The 17,500-nt window shown below is 46.2% G+C and overlaps 1 protein-coding gene across 1 annotated transcript in view; it reads left to right on the forward strand.

Annotated features, from left to right (window-relative positions):
• LOC308163606 (copine-8) overlaps nucleotides 1-17,500 on the forward strand; it is a 121,456-nt gene that overhangs the window by 101,298 nt on the left and 2,658 nt on the right. The window contains exons 14-20 of the mRNA XM_080537775.1: nucleotides 5,878-5,924; nucleotides 6,789-6,970; nucleotides 8,478-8,605; nucleotides 10,438-10,540; nucleotides 13,384-13,441; nucleotides 13,824-13,897; nucleotides 16,187-17,500. The exon at nucleotides 16,187-17,500 is cut by the window's right edge and continues 2,658 nt beyond it. Of these exons, the coding sequence (XP_080393901.1) occupies nucleotides 5,878-5,924; nucleotides 6,789-6,970; nucleotides 8,478-8,605; nucleotides 10,438-10,540; nucleotides 13,384-13,441; nucleotides 13,824-13,897; nucleotides 16,187-16,381 (787 nt within the window). The 3' untranslated portion in view covers nucleotides 16,382-17,500. The remainder of the gene's footprint in view (nucleotides 1-5,877; nucleotides 5,925-6,788; nucleotides 6,971-8,477; nucleotides 8,606-10,437; nucleotides 10,541-13,383; nucleotides 13,442-13,823; nucleotides 13,898-16,186) is intronic.

The following is a 17,500-nucleotide window of genomic DNA, read 5'->3' on the forward strand; positions in this document are numbered from 1 at the left end:
ATTGAAGGGGGCTGCGCACCGGGGCCCCGGGGTCACCACACTGTCTCAGCCGGGAATAGAGACAAGAGCCAGGCTTTGTGTGTGTGTGTGTGTGTGTGTGTGTGTGTGTGTGTGTGTGTGTGTGTGTGTGTGTGTGTGTGTGTGTGTGTACAGTACCTGAACCTGACAGTTTGGTTCTGTCTCATACAGACACCTGATACCCAGAGTACATACGTGTGTGTGTGTGTGTGTGTGTGTGTGTGTGTGTGTGTGTGTGTGTGTGTGTGCGTGCGTGTGCATTTCCGTGTGCGTGTGAGTGTGCGTGGCTGGGCTGTAACTCCTTAGAGCAGGGGTGGCCAACCAGTCGGAGACTAAGAGCCACAAAAAATTGTTGGGGTACCAGAAAGAGCCACATCAAACATGCGGGCTCACAAAAGCGCTCATTCACACACACACGCAATACATTTCCAATAGGCTATGAGACCAGTGGTGTAATTTCAGCAAAAGCCAAGGTATGGCCAGGTCTGAGTGGGGGGGTTGAAGGGGGGTTCCCCCCCTCGGTGGATTTTTTGTGTGTGCAATAGTCAATTTTGGTGAGTTGTTTCTATACAATTGACTTATATGACACTAAGGTCATGAATAAAGGAGACAACTACAGTATGCAGGTAGTAGCCTACATCTTTCCTAGCAGGCAGACTGGTTCAATCTCCTTAGAAACAAAACATTACAGATTTAGCTATTCTCAACTCTAAACGAACTGCACTGTTAAAACGCTAGATTTAGACCTCACCTGTGTCCCTGTCACCTGTTTAGACCTCACCTGTGTCCCTGTCCCTGTCACCTGTTTAGACCTCACCTGTGTCCCTGTACTTGTCTCTGCTGCCCTTTGACCAAAAGAGGTCTCTATGTCCATTTTCCTTTTTTCCCCTGGCATATTTATGTTACCAGCTCACCTAGTAAAAGTGAGACGATTGATAATATCAAAACATGCTTGCACACACATATAACTTACTCACACACAAGTCAGTGTTACTGGCCTCAATTTGGTACAATTATTACAGAAATTATTGAGAATAGAGACATTGTTGACATACGTAAACTAGCTCTTGTAATCTTTAATGTTCGCTAACTAGCGAACTCACTAAAATAACATTAGAACATGTTTGACAGAACATGACATGAACTTGTTCATTAATAATATTATATTTACATATTATGTTACATTTGAACCAACAGTATTATGGCGTTTATACAGTTTGTTTAACACACCTGAATGAACGAGAATCATGGGCAAGGTTTTAACATGAACGTTACTCGTGGCTTGTTTATTGAGGAACCGATGTCCCGCTCCAGTGTTGCCAGATTGGGCTACTTTTGGTCACTCTGGACGGGTGGATTCGGCAGCTTTTAGACTGGTTGGGCTGGAAATTGTCAATCCCGTCTGGCAACCCTGCGCTCCACTACAGCGCTTGGCTGGTGGGGTGAGATGGAGCCGGGAGGTTTTGAGTTACCGTTGTGTGGAGTGGATAAAATCACCAAAATGACTAAACGTGTTTCAGATTTTTTTTAATGTTAAGCCAGGTATGGCGAGTGCCATGAATTGCCATACCAAAACAATGTCTATCGAGACACAGAGAGTGAGCCACGCACTTTTAATGAATGGATTAAAGAGCCGCACAGAGACAGGCAAAGAGCCACATGTAGCCACCCCTGCCTTAGAGCAATCCATTTTTATGTTTTATTCTCTCTCTCCCCGCACCCCCTCTCTCTCTCATTGTTTTGTGTCAACGATTGGTTCAAAAGCAAATCAGTGTCCAATAGTTCAACCCCTAACCCAACGTACCTCATTGTGAGAGGGGGACCTATTCTGGTCATGAATAGTTGTCATCAGAGTGACTCACATGTAATGGAGGGGTGACATTTCCTACCTTTTGCCTTGACAAGAAGATGAGTCAGCAACAATTCAACATTTTGCTGGACAATTAATTGTCACAGAAATAATTGTCACTGAACCCCAATTAGCTCCCAATGATTGGGCCGGCGCCTTGCATGGTAGCTTGCCGCCGCTGGTGTGTGAATGTGTGTGTGAATGGGTGAATGAGAGGCCATTGTAAAGCTATTTGGAATAAGGAGCTATATAAGTCAGTCCATTTACCATTTAATTGTTTCACTGTTATGTGACCCAGATAATGTAATAACGCTTATTTAGTCCGTCGGCTTAACGACTCAGCAGACCCGGGAGGGACCAGCCACTGCAGCGGCACTGATTGATTTGTTGATGACTGCAAACTGGGTGGGATGGGGACTTTTGAGGTGTTGTTTTAAATTGGTTGTGTTAGCATTTTTTTTTACAGGGACTGTTTTCTTACAGATCTGGTAAACCGGAGATCTCCCCTCTGGTTTGGCTCGAATCCAAAACGATCCTGTAATGGTACAGTCGTGTTACTTTTTGCAACAAGCCATGTAGGCTACTGTCTGTTTGCCGAATCCGGTGTGTGGACTTTTAACGCTCGAAAGCCGACTTGATCTACATCATCTTGTAAATCAATCCGTGCGGGGTGTCCTCTGAGAGGACCGCTACAGTTCTGTCTCGCTACAGGACACATGCTGCCATTGGAAACGTGTTTGATGGATGCAAACAAAAGTAGGACCATGAATATGAAATTAAACATAACAAAAATAAAATAATGCTTTGACCACAGTTCAGAGATAATCGCCATTAGACATAGTGTTGCACAGAACAGTCGAGGTTACACTAGGTCTCCTCCTTATCGTCAAATCTAATCAAACTTTATTCATATAGCAGTTTTTCATCCAGTCATGCAACACAATGCGCTTTGCAGAGGGAAAAAAAGTAATATGTAAATAAAATTGTCAACCAGACAGCACACAGATAGGCCGAGGACTGTTAGGTACTACAGGTTCACAGGGGGAGATGGATGGCCCAATAAGATGCAAGTCCCTTTGCTATAGTACTTCGATCCACTTGCGTTTTAGAATGGGCAAAGCAAATTGCTGTGGGAAGAGATCATGAAAAAGATCAATATCTGCTCTTATTATGACGTAATGACCCATAGACAACGCGTGGAGTAGTAGTGCTATCGATGTCATTAGCTGGGTGATTATTAGGTGAGAGGTGGCTAGATGGCAGGAGGTGGTGTATTGTTGTTGTGTGGTTGCTACTTATTTGTGTGTCCAGGGAGCCCTGCACCCAGAGCCCTGAGCAGAGCTAACTCTTCATTACCCTCATGCCACGTGAAGATAAACCTTTCAATATGTTCCCCACTCTCTCTGTCCATCTTGTCTGTCTGTCTCTGTGTGTGTGTGTGTGTGTGTGTGTGTGTGTGTGTGCCTCTGTGTGTGTGTCTGTCTGTGTGTGTGTCTGTCTGTGTGTGTGTCTATCTATCTATCTATTTATCTATCTATCTATCTATCTAATATCCTATCTGTCTATCTGTCTATCTCTCGATCTATCTATCTATCTATCTATCTGTCTATCTGTCTATCTGTCTATCTATTTATCTATCTGTCTATCTCTCTATCATGTCTGTGTCTGTCTGTCTGTCTGTCTGTCTATCTATCTATCTATCTATCTATCTATCTATCTATCTGTCTATCTGTCTATATAGCTATCTATTTATCTATCTGTCTATCTCTCTATCATGTCTGTGTCTATCTGTCTGTCTGTCTGTCTGTCTATCTATCTATCTAATATCCTACCATAGACCAGTGATAAGAGGCAACCTCTGCCTACTCCTATGAGACCTAGAGTATGGCTCTATCTGGCTGCTTCCCACAGCTGACAGGACTGCAGAGTCTCTTCAGGCTACATCTTGACTGTCCCTCCTAAAGACCTCTTCATCCCCTCCACCCCCCTGTACAGTTTATCTACTGTCAATAAATGTAAAAATAGATAAATAGATATCTTAATTCTGCCTTCTTCTAGTAAGTAAGTAAGTAAGTAAGTAAAGCTTTATTTATATAGCGCCTTTCGTACATGAAATGCAACTCAAAGCGCTTTGTGTTCTTCTAGCATTGTGACTGCCAATGGCCCCTGGTTAGAGCATAAATGACTTTTTCTAATGATGACTGATGGATAGATGAGTCACTTACTTAGACTAATGTATTTGTTGTAAGTCACTTTGGATAAAGGCGTCTGCTAAATGCCCAAAAATGTAAATGAGAATTGCTCATTTTGCTCAGAATCCGGCTCCGGTTTGTTTGTTAGCTGAGTGGTTGGGCTGGGCTGCCATGGCGCTGTCTTCAATGAGAAGTGCTGGAATATTCTGATCTGCCTAATCAGATGCATAGCCTGTCAGACAGGATTCCTGGCAGTAACAATTATCACTCTCTCGCTCTCTCTCTCCCTCCCCCCCCCCCCCCCCTCTCTCTCTCTCTCTCTCTCTCTCTCTCTCTCTCTCTCTCTCTCTCTCTCTCTCTCTCTCCTTCTCTCTCACACCCTCTCTTATACCATGCTCCTCTCCCCCTAGTGTTTCTGGCTGCCCTCACGCTCTAAGTGAGGTCTCTGTGTGTGTGTGTGTGTGTGTGTGTGTATATGTGTGTGTGTGTGTGTGTGTGTGTGTGTGTGAGTGAGAGAGAGAGAGAGAGAGAGGGGGACATCCATAATTCAGGCTACTGGGTCTCCGTCTGTGTCTGTGGGAGAGGCAGCAGGACCAGAGCCAGACCCTGCACCGCTGCCTCTGCCAGACTCACGTCCTTGCAAAGTGTCCCCCAGCCCCATCCCTCTGTCAGAATTATAAACTACTTCTTAAGTAGTTATGTAGTAGCTGCTCTTAACCGACATCTGTCCAAATTGCCTTAAATATTGAGTGGTATTCTGCCACTGAATTATACAATGACATAAAAAGGCTTGGTGAATTTAGAGTCCCCTCCCAGATGTAAACATGATAATGGCTCTCCTCTCCTCTCCTCTCCTCTCCTCCCCTCCCCTCCCCTCCCCTCCCCTCTCCTCTCCTGTTCTCATCTCCGTTCCTCTCCTCTCCTCATCTCATCTCTCATCTCATCTCATAATATTTCCTCTCCTCCATCCTCCACCTCCAGCTGTACCCCTGCTAATGCCCTCTCCCTAACGAGAGGAGACAGCTCCAGACTGCCGGCACCACTCTCCCCCTCCAGACCCAGGCTGTGTGTGTCTGTGTGGGCAGAGAGCGGGCCTGGGCTTGTCCCCTATCCATGGCCCCCCCTCCCCTTCATGGCTCCTGGGTGGTCTGGCCGTCAGAGAGCCCAGGCTTAGGGGCCTCGTAGTGGGGAGAGGAGAGAGCAAAGAGCCCCTGGTGGTGGTCCCCCTCTCACACTGAGTTAAACATGCTTTTTCAGCTCTGCTGCGCTAACCTCCGTCTGCAGGGCACGAGGTGACAAAGCGGATGTTTGTTTACGGGTACCTGATATATTAAAATTCATAGGGTCGTCATGACGTCAGGCTCTGTGAGATGATGGGCTGTGCAGTGGGAAGTGCTTTGAGTGTAGAACGCTGAATTAATTAATTTGATTCTCTTACTTTGACTCTCTCACAACAACAAAAAACACCTGAGGTGTTTATATATGCTAAACTCTCTCTCTCTCTCTCTCTCTCTCTCTCTCTCTCTCTCTCTCTCTCTCTCTCTCTCTCTCTCTTCACACTCTTAAGGGGCCAAGCTGAATTTGCCTGAACGACAGCATGATCACGTGAACTTGATTTGTGTTTCAAGTTAATTATGTGGATTCATTGTTATAATAGTGTGTGTGGGGGTGTGTGTGTGAGTGCATGCGTGCCTCTTCTGTCTCCCTCCGCCTCGGGGCTGTTCTCGTTCCTAACACCGCCTAAGTGGGCATCCTTGCGTGGGAGCGGCCATCCGGCCCGCTAATGAACCATTTTCCTCTCCTCTTTTTGTCTTCCAGGACACAGATGAATTTCACAGTGGCGATTGATTTCACAGCTTCAAACGGTGAGCGCTCGCCCCTCCGCAAGAGTTATTTAAATGTATGCAGATGAGGTGTAAAGTGTTCATTAACAGGCCTACTCCATCACTCACCAGAGGCTTAAGCCTTCATGAGGTAAAAGAGCTGATGGAGGTGATTAGGGGCGTGTGAATAGGGTTATCTGACTGTTCTCCCTGCTTCACCCACACTGGGAGGTGCGCTGTATCTCTCCCTCTCTACGCCCCATAATGACAGATGGGTCAAACTCACAAATCACAAGGAAGCTTATTATTGCTGTTGTTATCAGCCTTGTGTTTATATGAGAGGACATCGTGGGTAGGCAGGGGTGAGGGTGCAGGGGTTGGCTGTTATGAATGTGTGTTTGTACCTGGGGTTTTTAAAATGTCTAAAGGTCACATTCCATCAGATATATCGACCCGTATCCGCAATAAGCCCCATCAAGCTGTCTACCAGCTATGAAATACATTTTTATAGACGGTAGTGAAATCTATGACATCAGTCTGGTATTGACCTAAAGCAGATAAAGTAGATCCCTCAGAGCTGTTGCTATCAAATGTCAACATGTGTGTTCCTCTAACAAAGCTTAGGTTGTCAGCTCGATTCCCGCTGGGACCATATATACTGAAAAATGTAGTGCAGTGTAAGTCGCTTTGGATAAAAGCGTCAGCTAAATGGTGTATATTATTATTATTATTATTATCACTGTATTGTGCTTGATGCCGTTCCTGATTCCGTTCCGTGCATTACCAAGAGCCCCGTCCTCCGATCCTCCAATCCTGTTCTACCTCCACCAGCCTCCCCTGCAGTACTGTATATGCCGTAGACAGCATGGCTCTGACTGTGGGATTGTTGTTGTATGGCCTCCCCAGGCAACCCGGCCCAGCCCACCTCTCTCCACTACATGAGCCCGTACCAGATGAATGCGTACGCCATGGCTCTGAAGGCCGTGGGGGAGATCATCCAGGACTACGACAGCGACAAGATGTTCCCCGCTCTGGGCTTCGGAGCCAAGCTGCCCCCCGACGGACGGGTGTCCCACGAGTTTGCTCTGGTGAGGAAGGGAGGGGGGGAGGGATGGAGGGTGGGTGAGGGGTAGGGAGGCGTAAGGGGTGGAGGGGGAGAGAGGGAGGGAGGGAGGGAGGAGGAGTGAGTGACGGAGGGTGATGGTTGGGGGGAGGGATTTCTGAAGTGACTTGGTCAGGACATGGTGTTAGTACCACCAAGGTTATGCATCTGCTTCTGACCATATGCGCAGCGCCTATCATTCTGTCGTTATCGTGACCTCATTCAACCGCCCTGACCCTTCCCACCATGCACTGCTCTCCTCTTTGCGCTCTCGGCAAGATGTGACGATGTTTGTCTGGTTTGTTTTAATTGTCAATACAGTGAGATATTAATACATTTCGTGAGCTTAGAATTATAAGGTTCTATCTCCGTTTAGGGTAGTTCAGAGATATTGAGCGTCCAAGTTTTTACATTCCATTATGTTTTGTGAGATGGAACCTTTGTATTTTATTAATTACTAACTTAAAAAAATCTACATTTTAAAAATAACACTACATTTTAAAAAACTAAATTTTGACCAAAAATGGAGATAGAACCTTATAATTCTAACCAGATTTATTTTATTCAGATTTGGTTGAAATGAGGTGAATAGATTTACAATTCAGATTTGGGAGGAATCTCATTACACTCGTGTATCTTGACTTGAGTGAAAGAAAATGTAATTTATTTTTGCTGTCTCTGTTTGCTGTAAGATCAACATTTACTTGTTTTCATTTGAATAAGTTAGCATACACTCTTATCCAAAGCGAATGTAACTGTAACTGTTCTATAACAATCAGCGCAACCGGCAGTCACAGTACTAGAGAAAGGAAACCACTCATTCTAAACACTAGCATAGCAACAGCCAACAACTATTCTAATAACAATAGATCCTGAACACACACACACACACACACACACACACACACACACACACATACACACACACGTTCACTAGACTCGTGTTTCATCTATGACACAGATGTACCCCATGTGGGTGAAAGTTCATGTCCTCAAATATAGAATCGACACTCTCATTTGTTATCGCTACAAAAGCGAGTGTGGAGCGTCGTGTATCTTCTTTATTACGGAGAGACTCATGGGAGCCACTCTGGGCTGGCAGGTGAAATACTGCCACCGCAGCGCTGCGTATCGTACCGTAGCCACCGGCCCAGAGCAGTAACTGTCCTCTGTGCAAGGCAGAAGCAATCAATCACCGCTAGACCTCCCCGGCTCGGCTCTCGACAGTAAACAGTGGGGAACAGGCCTCAGCAGCGGGACTTGCTATAGCTGTCTCTCCCACTGGTGTAATGTAGTATTGATAAAAGCACTTTATCCCTCCTTTTTCCATCATTCATTTCCTCTTTTTTTTTGCCTCCCTCAGTCCGCTTCAAAATGTGATCGATTGAGGCTGTTTATTTATTCTTCTGTTATTGTTTTGTTTTCGTGTGTGTGTGTGTGTGTGTGTGTGTGTGTGTGTGTGTGTGTGTGTGTGCGTGTGCGTGTGTGTTCAGAATGGCAACCCCCAAAATCCCTACTGCGCCGGTATAGAGGGGGTGATGGAGGCGTACTACCAGAGCCTGAAGTCTGTCCAGCTCTACGGACCCACCAACTTCTCACCTGTCATCAACCACGTAGCCAGGTACTGTACGCAGCAGGGGATGAGAGGGAACACACACACACACACACACACACACACACACACACATACACTACATACACACACAAATAACACGCATACACATTTACGTATATGCACATACAGAGACCGTATATGTGAAAATATGTGTATCACACTCACACAGGTATATAGAAAGCCATAGCATGTGAAATCGATAGTCGCTGAAGGTGGGCTGAACATCTGTATCGATTGTGTGTCCTTTGTGTTTTAGAAAGGTGTGTGTGAATGAGTCAGGAGTAATGACTGTGCTGAGAATGAGATCAATCACTTCCCTGGGGCCCTGAACAGAACAAATGAAGTCCACACACACTCATAACCAAATAGAAACACAGAAATGTCTATCAACTCTTAAAGATGGACTGGTGAAATGTTCTCGGTACAGCACAGCTCACAAATAACATAAATAATAAATACACAATGTAATAGAATACATTATGTATGTAAAAAATGTTCCAACCACAAACTTTAAATTAATAAATAGAAAGGTGTTTCTGGGCTGTACAGAAATGATTAATGTTTGATGTCTTTAATTAACCTGAAAACATGTTGTTTGTGAGACGGAACATTGAGTTCAGTTTTCCTCAGAACACCCACGGCCTTCCAGCCGTGACGAGGCTGCCCTAATGAAGTAAATGTGCTGTCAGAAGTGTGTGTGTGTGTGTGTGTGTGTGTGTGTGTGTGTGTGTCTGTGTGTGCGTGTGCGTGTGCGTGTGCGTGTGCGTGTGCGTGTGCGTGTGTGCATGGATGCGTTGCACATTTACTATGGATTCATGGACATTAATGTTCTTACATACAGACAAGAATGTGAAACATCAAAATAATTATTATCCACAGTAATTGGCACAATAATTGGCTAATTACAACAGCAACACGTTTCACGCAACTCGTAAAGCGTTTGAACTCCGAGTCACGCAACACGGCTCAGCTCCGAGCTCCTCCTCAGGGACATGTGGAGTCATGGGGTGAGAGGGAAGAATGCAGGGGTCGGGCACGCAGGCTGTGTGTGGCTCTACCTCCTGCTTCCACAACACAACACACCTGTCTTTAGTGCCATCCAGACAGACAGACAGACACCCAGAACTGCTGCCAGCTGCTGATATTCATTCTCTTTCTCTCGTTGTTCTCTCTACGCCACGTCGTGTTTGTCAGGGTTCCTGTGCTGGTCTTAAAAAGCCTTAAAGTCTAAAATCCAGCAATCCGATTTATAAGGCCTAAAAAGGTCCAACATTTCAGTTATTCTGCCTAAAAATGAGGTGTTAGGTCTGAAAAATTAGATCCTGCAAGGACATCAGTCCCACCAAATCAATTTATGCGGAAATTAAACAAGCTGGAACCAAGGAAATGCCAATTCCCTTCCTTTTTTGTCTGTATGACAGTGAAATCCCTAATTTCATCACCTCGAGGATGACAAAAAGCTATCATATGGTGTCAAAAATTCTATTCAAAGAGGTCTAAAAAAGGTCTAAAAAGATCTTAAATTGTACTTGTTGAAACTTGTAGGAACCCTGGTTTGTCAAGTGTAGCAGCAGTCAGCCTTCAGCACTCAGCAGTCACGACTCCTCTTATAACTTTGGAAGCGTGGTAGAAGTGAAAGGGAGGTGGAGGTGGAGGTGGAAATTGGAGGACTCATTGTAATGCATGGGAGGAATGAGGAATGCATGACAATGAGTTCATACTACGATTTCTCTCTCCACCAGTCTCCCCTGGTCCACAGTTAAACAGTATGTTATGACCACCTACATGTCCACAGTGGGCTGATGCTGTGGTGTGTGTGTCTCTCCCTGTACCTGTAGGTATGCTGCATCGGTGAAGGACGGCTCTCAGTACTTCATCCTCCTCATCGTCACTGACGGAGTCATCTCAGACATGGCCCAAACCAAGGAGTCCATCGTCAACGTAAGGAATAGATAGATAGATAGATAGATAGGTAGATAGGTAGATAGGTAGAGAGATAGATAGATAGATAGATAGATAGATAGATAGGTAGGTACTTTATTGATCCCAGAGGGGAAATTAAGGCGTTACAGCAGCTCACAAACAACAACAACAAAATAAAGTGACGTTAGAATAATAGATAGCCATCTGAATAGAAACACACCATAACACACACCAACCAACCAACTGCCACTTTGTCAATGGCTGCTTATGCTGGAATGGCTAGCCATATTCTGGCCAGGAATAGTAGTTCACCAGACCTGTGATACAGTGTATTCCTCTGTACTGCCATAGAATCCATTTTCCAACAGCAATATTCAGTTTAAATACAGTATTCTGATCGCTACACCTGATTGGTTAACCAATACCTCATTCAGAGTGTGTGTGGGGGGGGGTCACCCAATCAGCATAATCAGCACCCCCTGACTGACTGACGACTCCAAAGCATTGTACCTGACTATGAAGCATGCGAGGGGCCTGTATAGAGTATGGCCATGCTAGACTACAGAAATACTGCACTTCATGATAATATAATATTCTGTATCATATATTATCATATATGCCATTAAGTTGACGCTTTTACCCAAGGAGACTTACATTGCGCTGAGTGCACACATTTTTCAGTACATATGGTCCCAACGGGAAACGAACCCACAACCTAAGCGTGGTCTGCACCAAGCTCTACCAACTGAGCCACAGAGGTCCACATCATGAGAAATAGGAGGCCATTCGAGGCCTAAGTAAACAGGGAATAGTGAGCAGCAGTTGTGACAGGGTGGCACAGTAATACAGGCAGCGGTTTAGGGAGGGTGGGGGTGGGGGGGTTGACCCAGGATCTCTCCTAAGGGGAAAGTAAACAAGATGTTATGATAAGCTCATTCATCACGCTGCCGCCCGAGGCAAACACATCAGTCAGACAAACTGAGCAGACGGGGCGGGCAGAGAGGGCTGGGGCTGGGAAGAGGCATATAGATACACACACAGGCACGTACACACATACGCACCACACACACACACACACACACACACAGACACACACAAGTACGATAAATCAAACAGAGACACGCACACACAAACAGAGGTACACACATATACACATCCGCACACACACACACACACACACACACACACGCACACACACACACACACACACACAGGCCGACAGACACAGGCAGAGAGACAGAGACACACAAACACACACACACACACACACACACACAGGCCGACAGACACAGGCAGAGACAGAGACACACAAACACACACACACACACACACACACACAGGCCGACAGACACAGGCAGAGAGACAGAGACACACAAACACATGCACACGCACACACACACGCACACTAACACACACACACACACACACACACACACACAGGCAGACAGACAGAGACACACAAACACACACACACACACACACACAGGCAGACAGACAGAGACACACAAACACACGCACACACACATGAACGCATCATTTATGAAGTGTCAGAGGAGTGTGAGTTCAGGCAGTGCTGTTGATTCTCTCTTCCCCAAAACTAGGTGTTTCCAGTCCCTGCAGCCCTTAGGATGGTGCTGCATCTCACAGACAGACAAACCACATGAATATTTACACTGTGGAGCTGGAACAGATAGGCAACCAGGGCCGACCCTGGAATCAACTTTGCTTTAGTAAGAATGATGATGGAGTGCGGGGCGGCTGTGGTGCAGGAGGTAGAGTCGCCGTCTAATGATCACAAGGTTGGCAGATCAGCAGTTCGAGCCCCGGCTGGCTACATGTCGAAGTTTCCTTGAGCAAGACACTGAACCCCAAAATTGCTCCCAGTGAGCGGGCTAGCGCCTTGCATAGCAGCTTGCTGCCATTGGTGTGTGAATGTGTGTGTGAATGGGTGAATGAGAGGCCGTTGTAAAGCACTTTGGAGCAGCAAAAAAGGCGCTATATAAGTGAAGTCTATTTACCATCCTGTTCGCCTGGGAGGAACACACCTTACACAGGCGTTTCGATAGCGAGCTAGTATGCTACTCTGGGAATTATGCATTGATGTTGTCAGCACGTCAAGTTAGTAAGGTAGATAGATAGATAGAGAGATATAGAGAAAGATAGATACGTAGGTACTGTATTAATCCCCCAAGGGATCAGCAGCTCACACCACAAACAACAACAATAAAATAAAAATAGACATCTGAAACATTCTATACAGTAACATCAGTCCAGTATGATTTAACATCCTCCAGCCTGACTCTGATCACCCCGATCCCACCAGCCGGAGGAGGAGTTGTACAGTGTTATTGCAGCAGGTTAGGTTGATTTGATGCTGTTGGGTATAGGCTGTATCACAGGTCTGGTGACCAGGCTATCATAGCAGCGGTCAGAGTACTTCATGTAGGGTTGCAAAATTTGCAAAAAGTTTGGGAAACGTTCAGATCATTTCCAGAGTTTCCATACGGAAACTCGTATGGAAACGTTGGAAATGATTGGAAAGTTTCCGAAACGTACAGGGATTTTGCTACTTACTTTATTTACAGTACATTTTAAAGTGGGGAAACTCACCTTTTTCCAAGTAGCATGCACCCACACTGACAGTCTAGTCAGGTCTCATCCTGTACAGTATATGAATATTGATTATCTTCATAAAAAGAACCGCAGATGGCAATGGTAATTTGTAATCTCAGTTTAAATGCTTGGGGAGCCTCGAAAAGCGCCATAAAAACGATTGTATTGTTATTGTTATTATTGCTTTTATGGAAATGAGTGTGTGAATAATGATGTGTAATGTTTGTCTTGTCTCCTCTCCCCTCCAGGCGTCCTGTCTTCCCATGTCTATTATCATCGTGGGGGTGGGCCCGGCCGAATTTGATGGTAAGACCGCTGGAAATTGCGAAAATATTTGTTTACTGATGATTACATTTGATCTCTCTCTGTCTTTTCTTTTTTATTCTTAATCTTTTTGCGTCTGTCCCTCTTACTCCCATTTTCCTGGGACTCTCTATTTGTCAACTTTCCCTTTTCTCCTCCCTCCACCACTTCTCTCCCTGTTCCAGTCTGTATCTGAGGGTAGTCGTGACTTAATGTTAATGTACATCATCCAAGCATAGATGCAAAAGGAATTTAGAGGAATTTAGACAGACACACACACACACACACACACACACACACACACACGGACACACACACGCACACACACGCCCACACACAACCATGACCATGAGGGGTTTCTGAGTGGATGCTATTTTCTCCTCAGCTATGGTGGAGTTGGACGGGGATGAAGTGAGGATCTCGTCGAGGGGAAGATATGCAGAGAGGGACATCGTTCAGGTACACAGAGTTCCTGTGTTCTAGACTGTTCCCTGTGTTCTAGACTGTTCTCTTTGTCTGTTTCCTTGCTGTCGGCTGTCTGAAGGAACAGGCAAGACCCCCCCCAAAAAAATATAAATATGTCTCAATTGAATAGCCACTGCAACTTAGTTAACTAAAATTCTTGGTTATTCAAACAATTCAAACAAGTCTGAACCATGGATTACACTTTCTACTGACCCATAGACTACGATCGCAAGGTCAGCAGATCGGCGGTTCGAACCCCGCCATGGCCAGACACTGAACCCCAAATTGCGCCCACATTGGTGTGTGAATGTGTGTGTGAATGGGTGAATGAGAGGCCGTTGTAAAGTGCTTTGGAATAAGGCATAGCTATATAAGTCAGTCCATTTACCAATTACTTTCAGTGTAATAATAATAATAATAATAATACATTTGACTTATATAGCGGTTTTCTAGACGCTCAAAGACGCTTTACAAACTGAAAAGATTGAGTAGTAATAATAAAAAGACACAAAAAATAAATAAAAGAAAGTATAGGGGCCTAATTAAGGTAGTGCTGGGGACACATGGGAAGGGGAGGGGGAGAGGGTTAACTGGTGATGGAAAGCTTGAAGAGGTGGGTTTTGAGGGCCTGTATAAATGTTGGGAGTGTGTTGGCCTGTCTGATGTGGTTGGGGAGGGCGTTCCAGAGGGACGGGGCTGCGGCTGAAGAGTGTATGGGACCATCTGACGACAAGGTGTGAAATAGTGAACTTGTGTTTTAGCAGAGTGGTTGACCAGTGGTCGAGCAGTGCAGTGCATGTATCTTGGCCCCTGGTTCTGGCCCTTGAATCCTGGTTCTCTCAGACACACAGCTGGTCCTCTAATGGTACCAGTCTCGACCCAGTCCACAAGACCCTGCCCACCTGCTCTCTCTCGTTAGAACAGATGGACAGAGACCCTCAGAGCGGTTCCACCCCTGGTATGGCTAGCTTCATGCTAGGATATGGAGTCATACTCTACGGCTAGCTCCTTGCTACTGTATAGTATTACTGTAGAAGCTACCATAGCATAGCATCAAGGCTAACCAAATCACTAGCCATATCAAGACTAACATAGAATGGGAGCTAAGCTAGCTGTATCAGGATTACAGCTACCCCTGCTCTGTCGCTCCTATCCTCCCTCCCTGTCTCCCTCCTTTCCTCCTTCTATGTGGGTGAGAGAGGGATGGGTCATTATCCTCCTCGTTAGTGGCCTTGTTAACATGCTTTGAACATCAGGGCTGCAGTGGGGCTGGGATCCCTTGTTCTGTATCATCTGTTCTATCTGGCCCACTCGCTGGCTGTCGGGATGATATGCCACCTCCACACGCACGCACGGACGCACGCACACCCACACACACACACACACACACACACACACACACACACACACACACACACACACACACACACACAGCAGGCTGCCCTGTGGAGAAGAGACAGGAGTCGCAGACCCAGAGTCACATTAGCCGGGAAGTGAAAGACAACAGGCAGTGATGTAACAGTGTAGGTTTGATCCCAGCCTCATTAGGGATGATAGGAAAGGCGCTGTGTCCCATAGCAACAGAACTCGCAGACGGAACATAAGCGAAGCGACGCGGCATTCCGACTGGCCTCCAGCGATCGTTTGGTATCAACATGTTACGATGTAGCTGGCTAGCTCTGATACTTTCTGAGAAAATGTGAATGTAATGATGATTTTTAAAACAATTTTGACTTTTGTCCACTAGATTGAATAACTGTGAGGAATTGTTCTCACTCTTATTGTGTCTTGCTCTGAATATTTTACTCCTTTCTGAACATGGCCTCTCTAAACTTGTTATGTTCTGTCTCCCCCTCTGTCTGTCTGTGCCTGTCTGTCTGTGTCTGACTGTCTGTGTCTTACTGTGTCTGACTGTCTGTGTCTGACTGTCTGCGTCTATCTGTCTGTCTGTGTCTGTCTGTCTGTGTCTGTCTGCCTGTGTCTGACTGTCTGTGTCTTACTGTGTCTGACTGTCTGTGTCTGACTGTCTGTGTCTGACTGTCTGCGTCTATCTATCTGTCTGTCCGTGTATGTATGTCTCTGTGTGTCTGTCTGTCTGTATCTGTATGTCTCTGTCTGTGTCTGTCTGTCTGTGTCTGTATGTCTCGGTCTGTGTCTGTCTGTCTGTGTCTGTATGTCTCTGTCTGTGTCTGTCTGTCTCTGTATGTCTCTGTCTGTCTGTCTGTGTCTGTCTGTGTCTGTATGTCTCTGTGTCTGTCTGTCTGTCTGTCTATATTTTTCCAGTTTGTCCCGTTCCGTGACTATGTGGACCGGACGGGGAACCACATCCTCAGCATGGCCCGTCTGGCTAAGGACGTCCTGGCCGAGATCCCTGACCAGTTCCTGTCCTACATGAGAACCAGGGGCATCAAGCCCTCGCCCGCGCCCCCACCCTACACCCCCCCAGAACAACCCCAACCCCTCCAGACCCAGATCTGAGGGGGGCCAGAGATGCCCACCACCACCACCAACAACCCTTTTACTGCACACACTCTTTCATCTCTCTGAGTCTCTCTCTCTCTCTCCTCTCTGCGTCACTGTCTGTCTCAGTGATTTGAGCGTTTTGGGGGGGGGCCTCGTGTGCTCTCTCTCTCTCTCTCTAGCTCTCTCTCGATGCACTAATGGAGACTAACTGGGGCGGAGCCTCTGAGGATGGGGGCGGAGCCAACAGGGGCTTGTTTACTCCCATTTCAAGTGTTCCTCTGTCAGGACATCCTGATCTCTTGGACACTCCCAGACATAATTTGGACAGAGTCTGGTCTTCGTGACTCCCCTGGGAAGGAAGGAAGGAAGATATGAAGGAAGGAAAGAAGGAAGGAAGGAAGGAAGGAAGGAAGGAAGATATGAAGGAAGGAAAGAAGGAAGGAAGATATGAAGGAAGGAAAGAAGGAAGGAAGGAAGGAAGGAATGAAAGGATAAATTAAAGGACTGGCCTTGTTCAGGAGCAATGTAGAGCAATGTGGTGGAAAAGTGGTGGAAAAGGAGTCTTTGGTTGAGGAATCACTTGACTGTAAATAACTGGACATGTGTTTCCCCTCTCTCTCTCTCTCTCTCTCTCTCTCTCTCTCGCTCTCACGCTCTCACGCTCTCTCTCTCTTTCTCTCTCTCTCTCTCACTCTCGCGTGCTCTCTCTCTCTCTCGCGCTCTCTCGCTCTCTAACTCTCACTCAATGTTTACATTACAATTAATGTCAATGATGATTTTTACTGTTGGATACTTTTATAAGCGTACTTTTCGGTATAAACGTTGGGGATATCGACCCCTATCTCTCTCTCTCTCTCTCTCTCTCTCTCTCTCTCTCTCTCTCTCAGTGTCGTCAGGTTGCAGCAGTGCAGGTCCTTGTAGTCCTACTGTACTATAACTGTACTGTAACTCTACTCTTAACTCTAGTATGTGTAACTTTGCATGTAACTTTGAGTGTAGTGTCAGAGCATGCATCACGTAGTCCTGCACCTGCACTATCCCCCTCTCTGCCTGCCTGCCCTGCCCTGCCCTGCTCTCAGGCCCGGGGGCCCCTGGCCTGGCCCCCACTGACCCCCCCCCCCCCCCCAAAAAAAA

This window comes from Nansenia antarctica (assembly GCF_963989245.1).
Source record: "Nansenia antarctica genome assembly, chromosome: 8".
In the NCBI taxonomy this organism is placed as follows: Eukaryota; Metazoa; Chordata; class Actinopteri; order Argentiniformes; family Microstomatidae; genus Nansenia; species Nansenia antarctica.